Here is an 18,202-nt window from a genome sequence, read left to right on the forward strand (position 1 = left end):
TTTTAATGTGAAAACACATTTTAAAATGTTTTCTTTACTCCAAAATATTAATTTCAGTAACAAAATTGCATTTCAATTTAGCACTAACTTCCTAACAATATACTTATATAGAAATGTTTTCTCTTTATATAACTCAAAATACTTATGAAAAACACAAAACAAAATCAATAAACAGATTAAATTTCATTTCCATACTCTGTGACCTCTGTATTACCCTATAAGCAGTGAACAAAATGCCGATCATCAAACAAATACTCCTGGATCACCTAAGGAGGAGGTCTCTGGGATTCTATAATCTTAGGTGTTGTGTCTGAGTGATGTTTCCATCTGATCTCATCAATTTCACCATCATCAAGTATAAATGAAGCCAGCACTGGAATCCGAGAAAAATAGTTCTTAGCCAGGATATGTTTGTGTTTGATCTTGTGAATAAATGAGCGTTCATATCCCTGCAAAGAAAAAAATCAAATCCTAGTAAATATCACAGATATATTTTGCCAGATAAAAATACTGTCATGCCTCGGTGCCTTTGCTTGTCAATTCTTTCATTCCAGATTACATTTATTTTTCTCACATTGTCTATCATCATTCATGACTCAGTTCCTATGATACTTTAACCTGGAAGTTTTCCCTAACTCTCCCTCTGACTTCTCTAAGTTTAAACCGCTGCTAGTTACCAACTCAGTATTCATTCTCTCTTCCATTTGAGCCGGAGGCCTGATTTTGTACAGGGTGTGATATGTCTAGCTTTCTTACTCTTTATTCTAACTGGGGGTGTCTAGTTAGAATATATATATATATATATAAAATTATATTATTAATGTTACAGATATTGAGGTCAGAAAAAACAAAAATTAAAAAAAAACAAAACAAGGAAAGTCTGAGAAACTGTCACCACCAAGAAGCATCTAAGGAGACATGACGACTAAATGTCTTCCAAGATTATTTAATTATACATAATATATATAATCTTATATAATTATTTTTATATATAATTGAATAAAGACTTTTAACGGGACTTTTAAGAGTGGGAAGACTCGCCTATTAAGCACATCTAGCCTTTTGCCATTACTGAGAGGTACATGTAATGAAGTAGATGAACTAGCTCTCCTATCACTAAGAGTCCATCAAGCATGAGAGAGAAAGCTGAAGATTAAATATGGCTGAGGAAAAAGTGAGATGGCCTGAATTTCTGAGAACAAGGTGATCCACCATAATAGCCCCAAACTGCCAACATTTGAACTTTCTTGTTACATAAGAAAAGTAAACTAACATTTGATTAAATCATTATAAATTGATTTTTCTGTTCTTGTAGCTGAACCCAAATGCAGCTGAGACAACAAAAAGTTACATTCATTAAATTTTCTTGTTTCTCTGTAATTACTTAGTACAGTATTTGGCACATTCAAAAGTAAATTCTGGTAAAATTAATAAATATAATCTATTACCTATTAATCTTAATTGGCCCTCTTTTCAGTCAAATCACAAATACTACCTACACTTCTTCCTAAAATTTATTTTCTGAGAATAAGACGTTCCCTTCATAAAAAAGGTCAAATCAAAGATAAAAGAAAGTCCTGGGTGAAAGGACCAAAGGAGAAGAAAGCATTATATAAGGGTATCCTGGGCTTATTAAAATTTCTTCTTAACAGAAAAATTTACTAGTTTAAAATATTCATCTTTTGAGTTAATCTAACTCTGTTTCCACCACTTCATAGCCCATATTTCATTCAAGAAAAACACACTTTTTTATGCTATATTAACTTACATATGTACAGAACTTTATGGGTTTTCAAAGTGCCTTTACAGAACTATAAATTAGTAAAGATGAGATAAATTATGATATATGTGTTCAAGGCACTAATAAGTAACTCTTAAATAATTGAATATATTTCCATATTATATTATTTATATTGTTAAGTAAAGCAAAGAAACTAAGTCTCAGAGTCATTTAATATGAAATTCATGCTACAGTAAAGTGTATATACTTACATACACATAGAAAACTTCCAGAAGGATTTCAATAGATTATTATATACATAAGAAATAGTAGTTATCATTGCAACATGGAGATAGGGATGGGTGGACATCAAGAGACCTTTTTTCCCATTGAAATAAGGTCCATTCTCTTGAAATAGCCATGTGATGGTTTTAAACTATGTCCACAAATTCTTTGGGTGCACAAATAGTTCTAAGAATATTACAGAAAGGTCCCATATACCCCACACCCACATTTTCCTGAATGTTTCTCAATCTGGGTTTGTCCTATGTTTTCTTCATTATTAGACTGAAGGGATGGGTTTGGGGAGGAAGACCACAGGGGTGAAGTGCCCTTCTCCTCACATCATATCAACGGTACATACCGTCAACATGACACCACTACTGCTGTTAATCTTGATTACCTGGGCTGAGGTAGTGCTTGTCAGGTTTCTATACTGTGAAGTTCCTCCCCTTCCATCCATAATATACTCTTTGGAAAGGAGTTATGCACAGCCCATACTTAAAGGGTGGAGAGTTATTCTCCAACTCCTTAAGAGTGGAGAGTATATACATAAATTATTTGGAATTCTACATGGGAGATTTATTTATTTGCCTTCCTTTATTCATTCAATCATTTGTAAAATTTTTAAATTGATAATAGTTGTACATATTTATGGGGTACATCGTGACGGGATGATACATATATCATGATCAGAGTAATTAGCATATACATCTCAAACACTTATTATTTCTTTGTGCTGGGAACTTTTGATATGCTTCTTCTAGCTATTTGGAACTATATATTGTAATTAACTATAGACAACCTACAGTGCCACAGAACAGGACTAGAACTCACTCCTCCTATCTAGCTATAATTTGTGTTATCCTTAACAAATCTCTTCCTATTCCCTCAACCTCTGAGACTTTTACTTTCTACATTACATTTTTTACTATGTTCAGATTCTAAGCCAATAATATATTGCTTTTATGAAAATTAAAAATGCATCAAAAAATTTTAAAGTGCTTTCATAGTTACTATGTAAGTTTATTCACGCCAAAAAAAACTATGTGGAAAGCTTTAAATAATGGTCTACTCAAAGCTTCCCTATGATGAGATATCATTATCTCTTTTTTATAGACAAGAAACTGGGTCATCGAGACATTCACAAATTTGTCCAATTTCTCCCAACTCATGAATGGTAAAGCTAGAATTCAGAGCCAGGGCTGCTTTTATCCTCTTTACTGATTCCACTTATTTAGCTAATCTTTCTAAAAATTTATGAAGCAAAGAGGGCAGGTTTTAATGTAAAGTTGTCAGTGACAGAGATTTGAGTAACTGGGTCAGGATTACTGATTTTAAGTCCATGATTGTTCCTACTTTGGCCAATGTGCACACAAGGAGAGATCAACCTGCTCCACTTAAAGTTCACATTAACGAAAAGTATTTTTCCCCGTTTCCTATACCTGTTTCATATTAACTTTAAAGCATTTTTTTAACTTCTTAAGAAAGCAAATATCTCTGAACATTAAGAAAATTCTGAAAATGTTCCATCTTTCTGCAAGACACAAACTACTCTTTAACTGGGCTGAAAGTTAATAGTTAAAAGACTGTATCAGCCCAAAACCATAAAAAAGGCGAACGTTCTTCCAGTTTGTCTGGTTGCAAATCTTGGTGCCCTTTATAGAAATTTGATAAGACTGGCATTCTGAAATTAGAAATGCATGTGAATAGAACATTTAATTTGATACTGCAGTAATTTGATTAAATGCACAAAGGGAGTTGCGTCGATTAATTGAAGAAGCACTGGAATATCAGCTTTGGGAATGAACCTCAATCTCATCATGGGTCCTAGATGAAATGATATTGCTAGTATTTACTATGCTTCCTGTGGTTAAATATTTATGAGGCAGCTTAGTTTACTAAATACAACATTTAACATAGCTTCAACTTATTGCTACCTTTTCTTTCAATCCCTAGAGTGAAATTTTCCTTAGCCTTGCTTCCTAAAACTAAAAAAAATTTAAAAACTAAAACCTTACCTAGTTTCTTATCTTTATATTAATCACCCCTTGTTCCATGAAAAAACCAAACAGGGAATCACACTATTTTAAATGACTACTGTATTTTGTAATTTCTTTACTTAGCTGATATCTTGCATAGAATTAAAGAATGCAGAGAATCAGTATTAATTATTGGGATCCTGAACTTAGCGTAACTGGAACTCTCTAGGAACTCTTCAGGAGCCCCTCAATTTACCCATCAAAATGTTTTACAGATTGCATCATGTAAGTTACTAAAATTACAGTAAATGGCATTTAATGTTTACAGTGCTTGCTCCACTTCCGGCAAGTTGGAAGCAAATGAAAAATGGAGCATCAGAACTACACTCCATCAGTATGATTGCCATTTAGAGCACAAAATTATGAAAAAAATTTGAGAGTTGGGTGTTTTTAAGCAGACTCATGATAATTAAACAAAGAAGGACAGATTCTGGGTTCCATAATACCTATCTGGTGGTAATGCACATTTATTCATTCAACAAATACTTAGAAACTCCACTCTGCAACAGTCAGTATTGTAGGTATCAGAGAAATAGATGTAAATAAGCTGAACAAAATCACTGCCTTCATGGAATTTACTGTGGAATATGCTTAAACTTGCTATTAGGAGAGACTGGTATGATGTTTAGGACTTGTAATACGTTCAAATCTCTTATATATACCTTTTATTTAATCTGTGCCATATATGCCATTCACATGTATTTTTTGCTGTTAATCCATAAGTTCTGTTTCTTAATCTGATGGCAGTATTTAAGCATGGAATCTATTAGAAGGCAGTCCAGTTAGCTTTAATAATTCCAATGATTAAATCAACTTCACAAATAAAATTCACCTTTCTTACCTCTTCAATACTTGTTAGGTTGAGATGAGCAGCCGCTTCATCTTTGGTAAGAAGAATACAGTTCCAGGGGGACCACTCCAGGGATTTATTCCATCTGACCATGACCAGATCACTGAGATCATCCCAGGCACTGAGGACAGACTGGGATGCCCAGATGTTCTCTGTCAGGTACTGAATGTCTTGTAGCTGCATGTCAAAGCAAGTTTTAAAAACAATGTAGTTTAAATTCGTTTAAGATTATTATATTACCTGAGCAAATAATTAAGTTATAGAGTATTTTTAAGTGAAATATTATTCACTAGGTTTCAATGACACATAGCCCCTTATTTTTCACTAAACTTCTGTTCATTTTGCCTAAACTACATTATCAGTCTCACAGTTGTGTCCCCATCTCTAAACCAGAGTAAGCAGTATAAATTTATTTCAGTATGCTAATTTTACCTTAATATAATCTTAATAATACTGTAATGTTACCATAATAAACATATGGTATTGAATAATTTTTAAAAATTCATTAGTAAGTACCATCTTAATTTCAGGACCATTGTCGGGACCTTTTAAAACCTTTTACTGCCATTTTACAAATGAGGAAGCTGAGTTTTTTTTATGGAACACTTCACAAGTTTGCATGTCATCCTTGTCCAAAGGCCATACTAATCTTCTCTGTATGGTTCCAGTTTCAGTATATGGACTGCTGAAGCGAACACAGGAAGTTGAGATTTAATAAAGATAAGTAATTCACTTAGTGTTAATTAAAAGACTTGGTTATTTCAATAAAAAAGAGGGGTAATGAAATAGTTGTTTAAAACTTTTTTAAAAATGTAAACTTTATTAGCTAAAACTCTTGGAATGACTTTTTATCATGGGGTCTGCATTATAAATTAAGAATTGCCAGAGAGGGACAAACTCAACAAAGTATAAGCATGTAAAAAGAACATTTTTTAAAAAGCTTCTGTGAAAAAGTATGAGAGCAGAAATATTTTCTGTAAAATGAGTAGACAAAACCTAACAATTTGCCAAAGTAAAAAACAAAAAGAACCTGTCATCATCAGCTACGACAGTATTTCATAAATTGATAATTCAATATATTAAGCTCAACTAATGCATTCTAGCTTTTACTTAATGCTAAAAAAGACAATACTCTATACACTGCTGCTATGAAAAATAAATTTATAGACTTTTAAAATTCAATGTTTTATATATTTTAGTTACATTCAAAATGCATCTTGCTTACATTTTTGTTTTTAATTTACTTGCTCAACTGTACTAATAATTTTGAAATTGTATCATACAGAATAACATGTTTATTTGCATGTAAATGTCAAATATGCACACGATAAGTGTGGTTGGCAGTCTCTAAGAGCTTTCTACCTTTCAAGTAGTCATTGTACTTGAAATTTTTGCAGTAATAGAGCAATACTATTGCCTATTAGGCAGTATTTGTATGCATTACAGATAAACGAGGTGACTAGTACAACACTCAAATCTCTTGTCTAAGCAGAATGTTTACTTTTTGTATATATTAGCTTTCACCTTTTCATTTTACATGACATCATGTTCACATTTAATATATGCTAATCTTTGCTGTTGTTCACAAGATTTACTGTTTATGAGAATGTTCAAACATTCAAATTATGCCTCAAATACTATTACTGAAATAAATATTAATCAAAATTACACCAATTACAAGGGGGGAAGTTACTGGACACTCATATTTGTCTGCTAATTCTAGACATTGGAAAAGTAATATAAGAGACCAAAATCCTACACAGATACAGTATTGAAATTAAATCACATCTAATGGAGATTATCCTTATCTGAAAGGTTACAATGCTCCCCTAGAATTTTTTCATTCAATATGTGTAATGGTTGATTTTTACATCAACTTGATGAGGCCACAGGATACCCAGATATTTGGTCATATGGTATTCTGGTGTTTATGTGAGGGTAGTTTTGGATGAGATTAACATTTAAGTCAATAAACTGAGTAACGCAGATTGTCTTCCATAATGTGAGTGGGCTTTATCCAATCAGTTGAAGGCCTGAATAGAACAAAAAGTTGACCCTGCCCCCAAGTAAGGAAGACTGTTCTCGCCTAATGGCCATTGAATTGAGACATTGGCTCCTCCTGGTTCTATAGCAGCCTGCTGGCCATCAGACTTGAACTGGGCCATCAGCTGTTTAGGTTTTAGACTTACCAGCCTCCATAATTATGTGAGCAAATTCCTTGTAACAAATCTCCTTATATGTATATATATAGCATATATGTATAAAATTTCCTATTGGTTCTGTTTCTCAGGAGAAATCTGACTAATACAACATGGAATATTGAGGCAGCACTTGTTGGTGACTTATATTAAAGCCCTAGTACATATAAGATTCTCTACAAGGAAATATACATCTGTCATGTCAACAATTCCTGAATAAAAGTAGCAAATAAGAATTTAAACTGATAAAAACATCAAATTTATTAATAAAATATTCATTCTATTAGACAAAATATGTAATAATTTTCATTTGTGTTTTTCAAACTGTGGGTTGCTACCTCTTGGGTGATACTAAAGTTTTCCAAATGGAAATTAGAATAAGTAGACTGAGATTGAATAGAAAACATCAGAGTGCATCCATAGGGGTAAAGATAAACATTATTTTGGAAACTCTTATTTCTGAGGCAGAACAGGATGTGTTTACATGTATGGACACTGGGACTCAAACTGCCTAGTTTTCAGTTCTGGTGCTGGTACTTAGTAGCGTAAACTTGGACAAGTTTGTTAACCACTCAGTGCTTCACTTTCCTCATCTGCAGAATAGAAATAAGGCCTATTTTGATGGGACTTTTGTGCTGATTAACTCAATAATGTATGTACAGCCATATAGGTACTGAGTATTGAGAATTATCATGCATGCCTATATCAGGTTGTCATAAAAATACATTTTTACTGTAGATTGAGATTTAAGAGTTTGAAAGCTACTGATTTAGAAGAATTTTTTAACAAAGCACATCACATTTGGTACCTGTTTTTTAATCTCTATAAAGTTTTCTATTCATAGTAGTGCCTATTTTCCTATTTGGTATTAAACACAGTTTAGTTCATTTTAATTAATAACTTTAATTTACAGAAAATTTGCCCTTATTTGACAGTCTGTGAACACAAATATCATTAATGAGGTGAATAGTGAGCTATAACATACTTTTATTAATAAGTGGCTCATGTTAGGTAGTCATATCAACAACAAGTAAGTCCTTCTCTTTTCTCATTCCCTTACATAAGTCCAAACAGTGTCAGGAATTTGTTTTTATTTTGTAGAGACACAGACTATCCTCTGGCCTAAACAACCCAATAGAAGTCATGGAATAACCAAAGAGACCAAAGTAGTGGTTAAGTTAGGAATTCAGGTCAGAGTTCTTGATCTCACAGGCTCCACCCTCTCACAGAGCTAGAAGTTCTTATGAGAAGCGGATTGCTGATAGGGTCAATGATCCAATGCAATGATCCATCCAAAAGAACTCTGGCCAGAAACTTTCCAGTTGTGTGGTATCATACCAACACTTTACATAGACAAGTATCAAAGTCTTTCCCTAAAGTTTTTTTTTTTTTTTTTTTTTTTTTTTTTTTAGCTTTATCTTTTACTTTTGGTGTAATTTACCATTATGGTCACATTTGGTTTACACTAATTAGTACTGTTATTCATAAACACTAGTATGTGTATATGTAACATCAGTTTCTATAAAAGTCATTCATTCATTCAACAAATATTGAGAGCCTTAAATAAAAACTTGGTACTGTATTAGCTTATAGAGGTATAATGGTGAGCAGGAGGAATAAAAAGCATACTCCTGCCTTTACAGAGCTTACAGTCTAGTGGAATAGAGAGTCATTAAACAATCACACACACAGACACAAACATGCATAAGATTGCAAGACAGCCTCCTTGACAGGCTTCAGCTATAACTGGCACCCCTTATTGACCTTACCTGCATCAAGAAAGCAATTTTAGAATCATCTTCATAATCAGCTTCTGTAAAGTAGAGCTGTTGAAGTAAACATTTGTACTTCAAAAATGATTCTCGTTTTTGAGCCTCATTCTCAAGGCTAATGCAGTTACGACACCGGTATATGCGGCGTGAGGTGGATGATACAGAAAACTCTGTAGAAGGCAAATAAAGCTGGCAACTGTGGCAAAAGTAAATCTTTTTATAAAATTTCAATGGATCTTGAGGGACCTAAATAGTAAAAAAATAAATAAATAAATAAGCCAGGCCTGGCCAAATATGATCCCAACCAATAGAAGCATCAAGGGCTAACTTATCTTAAAATGAGATTAAAAAAAAAACAGTTGGCTAATTTCCAAAATTATATTTTCCCTTAACTTCTTATTCTATAGAAAATCTAAATTTCAAGCAGTATTTATTCATCCTGCCAAAATATTGAAATCTGTTATTCATCGATTCTTAGACATTTGTTGTAAAATCACTTAGAAAATTAATTGACTGAAAAAATAGTAGGAAGAGGCTTTTTATTGTTAAGAAAAGTTTAGATTTTTTTCAGTTCTACATTAGTTATTCCTATAGGCAATAGCTAGATTCACATATAAGTAAAAACCCACTAAACCAATTGTTCTTCTCGTTTAATTTATCTTCAAAATAAATCTGGATTAGTTCAAATGATTAATTTTCAAAGTTTGAAATTCTATGTTTAAAGCAATAGATAGAGAGTAATTCTACCAATAAAATAATCAATCCAATCATTCAGTATGGGCTAAAAATTCACTATTCACTATGGGCATGAATGAATGAGTGAATTGTGAACATCTCAACACAAACTGAATCAAGATGTATATAAGCCAGTCTTTCCTAATTTATGGTACATCAGTACCTCTGGCTTCCATGAAAGTAAAGATTAAGCAGCAACAGAGTTTGCATGTGATATATAAGACTTTCAAAAAATATTTTTATAAAGAAGGAAATAGACATCAATGTTGTATAAATTTTTTCTCTTACTCAATGTGGATTTAAAATATTTACCATTATAATCCCTTCCAATGTTTTACTTTGTTCTGAACACGTTACCTTTCTGCACCTTCCCTTCTACTCTGCCTTACTTTTCCTAAACGCTTCATCTTCCCGAAGGGTAATATTCTTTAAAAACGTCATTGTCCCTTGTCTTGTAATTTTGGGAGATAAGACAATATGTAAATTTAAAAGGCAGTCAATTCTTCGAGAGAAAAGAAGAATGATCTGGGGTACATGATCAAAGATCCAGAAGACAACTTATCTGGTTTATTTTCTTATTCTGAGATTTACACATTTTGTTTATCTTAAATGATTATCTTATCTTCATGCCTCCTATGCATTAAATTAGCAAATATATCAGTCAACCTCATGAAAACACGTTAGCACACCCCTCCATTATAGATGGAGCATTTATTATAATGCCATGGAAAGATATTCTCTACCCATCTGAAATTGTACAAGAAAAAAAACTCATTCTCATTATGATTATGATGACAGAGGGCTCCATTTAAGCTGCAGAATTTAACTCTATGCATTCTCCAGAGTACACTGGGTACTTCATGCTGGCCTACTCCCAACAAGTGGTTGTGGGGGTAGTGGTGTTCCTTCAAATTCTCCTCCCACTACGCAAACTAAAAATGTGCAAATGAGCCATTCCTTTTTAAAGCCAGTAACTTTTAAATCCAGCCAGTAGTTTAAGATATTAAAGAGTATATTCCCCCCAAAAAAGAAGTACAGGATAATCCATAGGTATGTCCTAGATTCAAGAACAAACTTTAAACCCTTTATATTAATTAATATATTTATCACATACTGCAGGCAGAAATGCAACATGGTGCAGTCAGTTTGGAAAAAAAAATGTTTAGTAGTCTCTTTTTAAAGTAAACATGCATTTACCATGTGATTCAATATGCCACTTTCTAGGAGTTTATCCCAAAACAATCAATTTACCCAAAAACTCATATCTAGTACTTATAATGACTTTATTCATAAGAGACCAAAACTCTAAACAATCCAAATGTCCTACAACTGTGAATGGATTTTTAAAGACCTCTTGTATATCCAGATATTGGAATATTTTTCGGCTATAAAAACAAACCACTGACACACTCAAAAACATGGGTGAATCTCAAATGCAATATGCTAAGTGAAAGAAGTCAGTCTCAAAAGACCACATATAGTATGATTCCATTTATATGACCTTCTGAAATAGATAAAACTATAAAAATAAAATACATATCAATGTTTGCAAAGGATCGGGAAGTTAGGGAAAGGGCTGACTACAAAGTGGCAGCATGAGAGAATTCTGGGGGATGATGGGACCATTTCTTATTTTGACTGTGCTACTGGTTATATGACTCTATACATTTTTCAGAACTTACCAAAAAGAGTACATTTTAACAAAGGTAAAATTTAAAAATAAATAAAATGATATAACATTATGTAAAGTTGTAGAAACTCTATCAATTGTATTACTCCAAATATAAACTGAATAAGTCTACAGAGAAAGAAGGTGGCTCAGACAAATGAAACACTGGTTTGAATAAGAAATAACATAATGGGAACCTTTTCTCTTGGACTTTTGTTATATTTTAATATTCTTTGTGCAATACAATCAGGTTTTAAAAAATCAATTTGAAAAATATAAAAATTAAACAGTATTTATTCTTCTAGAAGTCTTGACTAAATATGAGATTTTGTTTTTTCAAAAAAGCTAAAGATGTTTAGTCAGCTTTTAAAGTAAATTTTAACTGAATATAATCATTGAAATAAAACTATAATTCTCTGACAGCATTCTCCACTCCAAGAGTTTTACTAATAGTGTTTTAAATAGCTCCGCACAGTAAGAAGGCAATGAAAATTCCCACAGAAGCCTAACGATGTTGGAGTTGGAGAAGACAGTGTAATTCAAATACATTACATTTGAAGTTCTCTCAGAAGATCCATATGGATCTGTTCAGTAATAACTATAACTATGTGATAAGTGTTTTAAGGAACACAGACAAGGTGTAACATAGAATCTCAGAAAAAAACAATTTAACTCCCTGTGACGCCTCATGAAGGAGAAGAGATGAGAGTTGAGTCTTAGAAAATGAAGAGGAATTGGCTGGGTAAATAGTGAATAGCATTCCAGGGGAAACCAACAGTATGTACAAAGCCATGGAGGTGTGAAAAATCATAATACATTCAACATAATGCAATATTCAGTTGGAAAGTTGGTGAAGATATTAGGAAATAATTGAAAGTTGGAAATACACAGAAGTCAAGTAAGTAAGTGTAGTTTACCAACATACAAAATAATCATTCAAAGGAGATACCACCAATAAGATGGTATTCCACATGGACTCCAAGGAAAGTGTTAAAGCAAAACTTGAATATACTTCAATTTACTATACCACATCTTAGGATTTTGAAAAAGGAATATAGAGAAAGAAGTAGAATACCTTAAGGTATTTTGCAACTTCAGGATTAAACAGAGGTGTTTTGATATAATGAAAAAAGAGTGTCGCAATTCTTTTTCTGAGTCCTTCAAGGTTATGATGTTTGACTCCTCTCATCATAAGGTCAACCTCTCTGTCAATCAATTCTAGAATTTCCTGAGTTAGTTTACATTCATGTTCCTACACAAAACACAAAAATATATGGTATAAAATTTTACAAATCACTAAGTTCATTTTCAAATTGCCACCGAAACAAACCAAAATCTACATTCCAAAAGAAATGAAGCATTGCCAATAGGAGTATAAATTGGCAAAACTAATTTGGAAAAAAATCAGTATATCCAACACACTAGAGTTAAATATATGCATCATCTATGACCCAGGAATTCTACTGTTAGGTGCTTTAAAGAAATGTGCATGTAGAGCTCTACTGTTCATATTAATTGAAAAATTAGAAACAGCCAATTGTCCATAAATAAATTGATTACATTAATAAATTACGGCTTATTTATACAATAAATTATCTAATATATGGAAATAAATGAACTATAGCTATAGTTCATTTTTTGTTGTATATATAGCTATATACAACAAAAACTTCAATCTTACAAATTAATTTTAAGCAAAATACTGAAGGTACAAAATAACAGATATAGTACAATTCTGTCAAATAAAATTCAAGAATAAGCAACACTAAATCATATTATTTAAATATTTATACAGAGGTGGTAAAACTATGAAGAAAAATCAAGAAAATGACTACCATGAAAGTCAGTATGATAAGTTACTTCTAGGAGATGACAGGAGGAATTGTAATTCGAAGGGAAAAGAGGACACCAGAAACGTTGGCAACATCCTGCTTAATATTTGTTAAACTGTACGTATATATTTTATTCACTTTTCTGCCTATTTATTATAGGTCACAATATTTTTTATAAAGTAATATAAATGAGTGTGGTTGGATGAAAAATCCACAAGTAATAAAGTGATTAATGTAGAAGTATTTATTAGGTCCTCCAATTGCCCAAGGGAAAACTGGAAGATACACAGCTTGAATGAAGGAGTCAGAAGATAAAGTCATTAATTGTAAAATAATGCTCTTCTGTACTTTGTACTACATGGTTGGTAAGGCTAATATGAGAGTCTGCATCAGTGGTCCTTTACCCTGGAGGCACTTTAGAAGGACCTCATGGAGATTTTCAAAAATTTTAATATTGTCCTGATTTAACTGCTCTGAAGTGGGGCCTAGGTTTATACTCATTTATGCTCATATTCATTCATGCTGTCCCTTTTGCAGGCTCTCCAGGTGATTCTAATATGTACTGATGTTTAAAATTCACTGGTCTGTATTAGTAACTACCATCAAAATAACACCTATTATTTATTGAGGCCCCCCTTTTTGTAAGGCACTATATTAAGTTTTTATGTTTATATATGTGTGTGTGTATATATATCTACATACATGTAGATACACACATACATATTCTCAAAGTAACTAATTTTACAAATGACAAAACTGATTTTCATAAGAAATATTAACTTATTTAAGGTTGTGCAGCCATAAATGAAGTCAGAATTTGAGTTGTGCTTAAAGACTTTAACCCTCCATCAAAATATTTTCAAGTACATGTATACATGAATATTTCATACTAAACATAGTAAGATATGCATGATTTGCCTTTTATGAGTCCATCCTTTGGCCTTTTTAATTACTGGTCCTAATTATGTCAGGATTTATATTGTATACCCTATGCACTCTCTTTTTGCCAATCTGGTCTTTTCACTGCCCTCTGTAAGTATCATGTTTATTTCCTACCTCTGGACCTATTGCTTCTCCCTCCCTAGCTATCTCTATCTTTCAAGGTTGGTCACTATGCAAACATCTTTGAAAAAGTAGTCCAGAAAAAAGGCAGTCAATGCCTCTGCTGGTAAGAAATGCAAGATATCTATGGAGATCTCCCAGGAAGAACCATTTACCCAATTATTTAATGTGTTTTAAGAGTTTTGTGTGCCTTGGAGGACAGACACACAAACTCATCAACAGAAAGAGTGTTCTTCACAGTTAGGAGTAAAGAAACCTACACAGGATATCAAAATGTTATGCTTATGAAATTCTCAGGTTTGTAATCATGTAGCTCACTTAGATAGAACTAAATATGGCCGGCAGTTTTCAGTTGTTATATATAGTGAACCACTGATTTTCACTACAATATCTATGCCTGTATGTTCTGGCAATCTGGGCCATATTGATGACCAAAACAGACTGACCATGCAGTTATCTAATCCATTGCTTATGTATAAACTTTAGTTAATACAGATGATCACTCAGAAACAACCTATATTTCTGTGCTATACTGAACAAGCATCTGCCAAGTGTTTTATTAACTTGAGAACTCAAAAGCACAATTCAGAACCCAAATACTTTTTACCTGTATTGCCCACTTATTACATAAGCTTACATTAAATATTGAGCTTACATTATGGTCAGGATAAATTAAATAAAATAATGTAAATTATTTAATTTGGGCTATAAAACGCAAGAGCTATACCAATGGTCCTAATAACAGTAGGGTTTCCCCTTTTAATTAGAAATATAGAAAACATATTCATTGTAATGAAAGTTCGAGTGCGTTGCCCAGATCAGCCCTACTTCAACACTGAAGGAGACTCTCAGCGTCAAGTTGTGGTAGCTGACAGCCCTCCAGTGAGCCTCTCTCTGAGAATTCCCTGTGCTGAAGAGAGCCATCTTGCCTAAAGATAGACAGTTACCATCAGCTGAAAACAAACTGCCTTATCTAAGGTCATGTTTCTTCTCAGGGACATCCTGAATCAAATAACTAATTGCTGTGGCAGTATAAAGACTCAGGATCCTGTGAGAGTCTGGGGTATGTGAAAACAAAAACTAAATCAAGTCTTGGCCCTACTGGGTTCAAAGGGCCACCCAGTATTCATTTCCCTAGTCCTTGAATATATAACTGGAATAGAATACTTGATAGTTGGCACAGCCTCACTACCCTTGATTTCTTGACCTGTGGAGTAAGAGCTATCATGATGAGGAAAACCAAGTGGAAGCCCCTGAAACTGCCCTAGCCTGGGAACAGAGGAGGTGAAAGTAAAAATGGCCCCACTTACTACTTGGGAAATTTTTGCTTCCTGCCATAATTCTGGACTCTTTAAGTTTACAGGTCCTAATTCCTGGAGGAAAAATTCTTCTAATGTAAGACATAGTGCAAGTCCTATTAAACTCCGAGCTACAACTAATGCCTAAACTCTGCAGGCCAAGAGACCTGTGGGCAAGGCAAGTGTTTCCTTAGTTATAGAGGTAACTGACTCTGATCTTCAAAAGCAATGGTGCAGTTATTACCCAACAGGGACAGAGAAGAATATGTTTGGCACCCAGGTAGTGGGCATTTCTTGGTGTATCTTTTTCCTGATTTTGACAGTAAATGGAAGTCTGGTAGCCTCAGCCTGAGAAAAGCATAGTGACCTGTGGTTCTGACCTGTCAAGCTGCAAGGCACTCCAAAAAGTAGAACAACTGGACCAGTCAAGGTGCTAGTTCAGGAAGAAGGAAATCTAAAATAGATAGTAGAGGAAGGAAACAGTGAGTATCTCCTGTGGCCTTAAAGCCAATGACTACACTAGGGGCTGCAGTTTTTCTTATTAACCTTGCTTTGGGGCCTATCTAAATCCGGAGGAGCTAATCCTAAAACCTACAACGTGAAGTGGATCTAGGCAACAGTATGTGTATTCTCCCCATCCTGGTAGATTGTTGGCTGACAACTCTCAAGTGAGGCTCTTTCTGAGAATTGCTCTCTAAAAAAGAAAGTTATCTCATCCAAAGTCATGCCCTTCTGGTGGCAGCCCATCTAATAAATGGTCAAAGTGGGAGTAAACTGTCCTGCCTCAATTCAGGACAACTCTGGATAGCCTTTCCAGTTTCAGAATTCCCCATGACACTGGCTGAAGTCATTGTTGAGAATCCACCACAATTAACTTCTCTATCCTGCCAATTCTGATTTCTCTACTGCTTCACAGGAATTATCCTGATAGCACTCTCCAACAAACTTCCCGAATATAAAACCCATCTCTGAGTTTGTTTCTTGTTTCTTGGGAAAATTTGATCTGTGACATCCACTAACCTTGTTTTCATTAAAAGTAGGATTAAGAACACAGAAAATCAGTAACTGACGAGAAAAAAGATAAAAATACAATGGAGCTGCTTTAAAACTGCTAAAAATCAAGTTTCCACTGAAAAATGTCAAAATATGTAAATAATTGCTGTTTATGTAATGATTAATCTCATGCTATACTGCATATATTTTCATTCATTGCATAAAGATGTATTTACATTCATTATACTATACTTACATTTATTATGTATTATAACATATTTTGAGAACTTTTAGGAAAATATTAATGAATAAACCACATCCTTCCCAAATTATACCAAAACAATTCTTAATGTAAAACACTTTACTTGTTTTAGTATTTTATTAATTTTTTTTATTGATAGTGAACTCTACCCCCAAACTAAGAGAAAGTTAACATACCTTTACAGTGTGTTTAAGAGTTAAGAGCACATCCAGCCTCTCATCTTGAGAGATGTTTTTCAGCATAATGCACTTATAGATATTTTGCAGCTCTCTGGCTCTGATGGTGAACTGCGTATCCATCTCAATTGTTTTGCCATTAGGAGTTCTCCACATCTTAGGAGCTGAACACTTAAAAATAATATTATGTTTATAACTATCCGTTAATTAGAAACTACAAATAACAATTTTGCTCCTTCTACTAAAAGTTTACCTTAATATCATGTGCTTTATAACTAAAGTATCGCTAAAGCTTAAGAAAATTAATTTAAGAATTTGTAGATCAGGCAAAAGTAAAATATTTTAGAAAAAAACAAATATGAAAGAGAGCTATTCAGTGTGTAGAAGTTCACACACTTCTACAATATTCAGGATTTGCTACTAGTCTTTATGTTGAATTGTTTGAGAGATGTATGGAATTACTCCTTAACCCCCTGAGGACAATTATCTGCTTGGTTCAATTATATTGAGTGTATATAAATATGTCTTGATCCTGCCTTGCCAATTGAAGATAACTTTTGTAGAGTAATTATGACAATCCTCAATATATTTAGACCTAAAGATATACCAAAAACGGACTCTGTGAGTTATGGTTTAATGTCCTATAAAAATACTTCTATAACAAGTTCAAAATTCTTCTCAAAACAGATGTCCATAGTGAAAGAGCTATATTGCTGTCTTAGCAGTGCTGGGCTGTGGTTCCTGCCTCCCTGATGCTGGCTAAGATTCTCACTTCCTATTTCCAAATCTGGCTTGGTGCCTCCCAACCTAGCCCACCTCCTAAATGAAGGGCCAAAAATGAAGTTCACTTGCCCTGAAGCTCATCTGAGGACTCCCAGGCTAAGAATTCAGAGATTAGAGCCAGGAGGTGAAATTAGTCCTCTATCTACTCAGGAAACACAGGATAATCTTTAATGATGGTACCTCTGTATTTGCCACTGCTTCTGTTCCCTCTGACAGGGACATTCAGAGGAGATGCATTCACCCAGAAATTTCACAGTGAAAACTTACTCTCTATTAGCTCCTCTACTTCAGGGTACAAAGCTGCTCGGTTTCTTTCCCTAATGATAATTTTTCAGAAACAAGACTATGTTGATCATGACAACTCTTCAAATGTTGGATGTTTTTGTAGGTTAACTGTAGTTGCTCTGGTGTCCTTGTAGCCCAATTTATGCTGTACTTGCAACCATTTAAATCTCAGATGTGATCTAACATAAGGTTTAAATGGAAGCTCTATGTATTGGAACAGATCATCAGGAATGTGGACTAACCAAA

The 18,202-nt window shown here is 33.5% G+C and overlaps 1 protein-coding gene and 1 long non-coding RNA gene across 2 annotated transcripts in view; one reads left to right on the plus strand and one right to left on the minus strand.

Moving 5' to 3' along the window:
* Positions 1-184: 184 nt before the first annotated feature.
* IQUB (IQ motif and ubiquitin domain containing) overlaps positions 185-18,202 on the minus strand; it is a 78,056-nt gene continuing 60,038 nt past the window's right edge. The window contains exons 9-13 of the mRNA XM_011937414.1: positions 16,889-17,059; positions 12,341-12,517; positions 8,859-9,107; positions 4,883-5,068; positions 185-449 (exon numbers count right to left, since the gene is read on the minus strand). Of these exons, the coding sequence (XP_011792804.1) occupies positions 267-449; positions 4,883-5,068; positions 8,859-9,107; positions 12,341-12,517; positions 16,889-17,059 (966 nt within the window). The 3' untranslated portion in view covers positions 185-266. The remainder of the gene's footprint in view (positions 450-4,882; positions 5,069-8,858; positions 9,108-12,340; positions 12,518-16,888; positions 17,060-18,202) is intronic.
* LOC105508546 lies at positions 4,133-7,345 on the plus strand. Its single transcript, XR_001001291.1, has 3 exons — positions 4,133-4,266; positions 4,901-5,050; positions 7,182-7,345. It is a non-coding gene; the product is annotated as an uncharacterized LOC105508546 (long non-coding RNA).

The sequence above is a fragment of the Colobus angolensis genome, unplaced genomic scaffold (assembly GCF_000951035.1).
Source record: "Colobus angolensis palliatus isolate OR3802 unplaced genomic scaffold, Cang.pa_1.0 Scaffold163, whole genome shotgun sequence".
NCBI lineage: Eukaryota > Metazoa > Chordata > Mammalia > Primates > Cercopithecidae > Colobus > Colobus angolensis.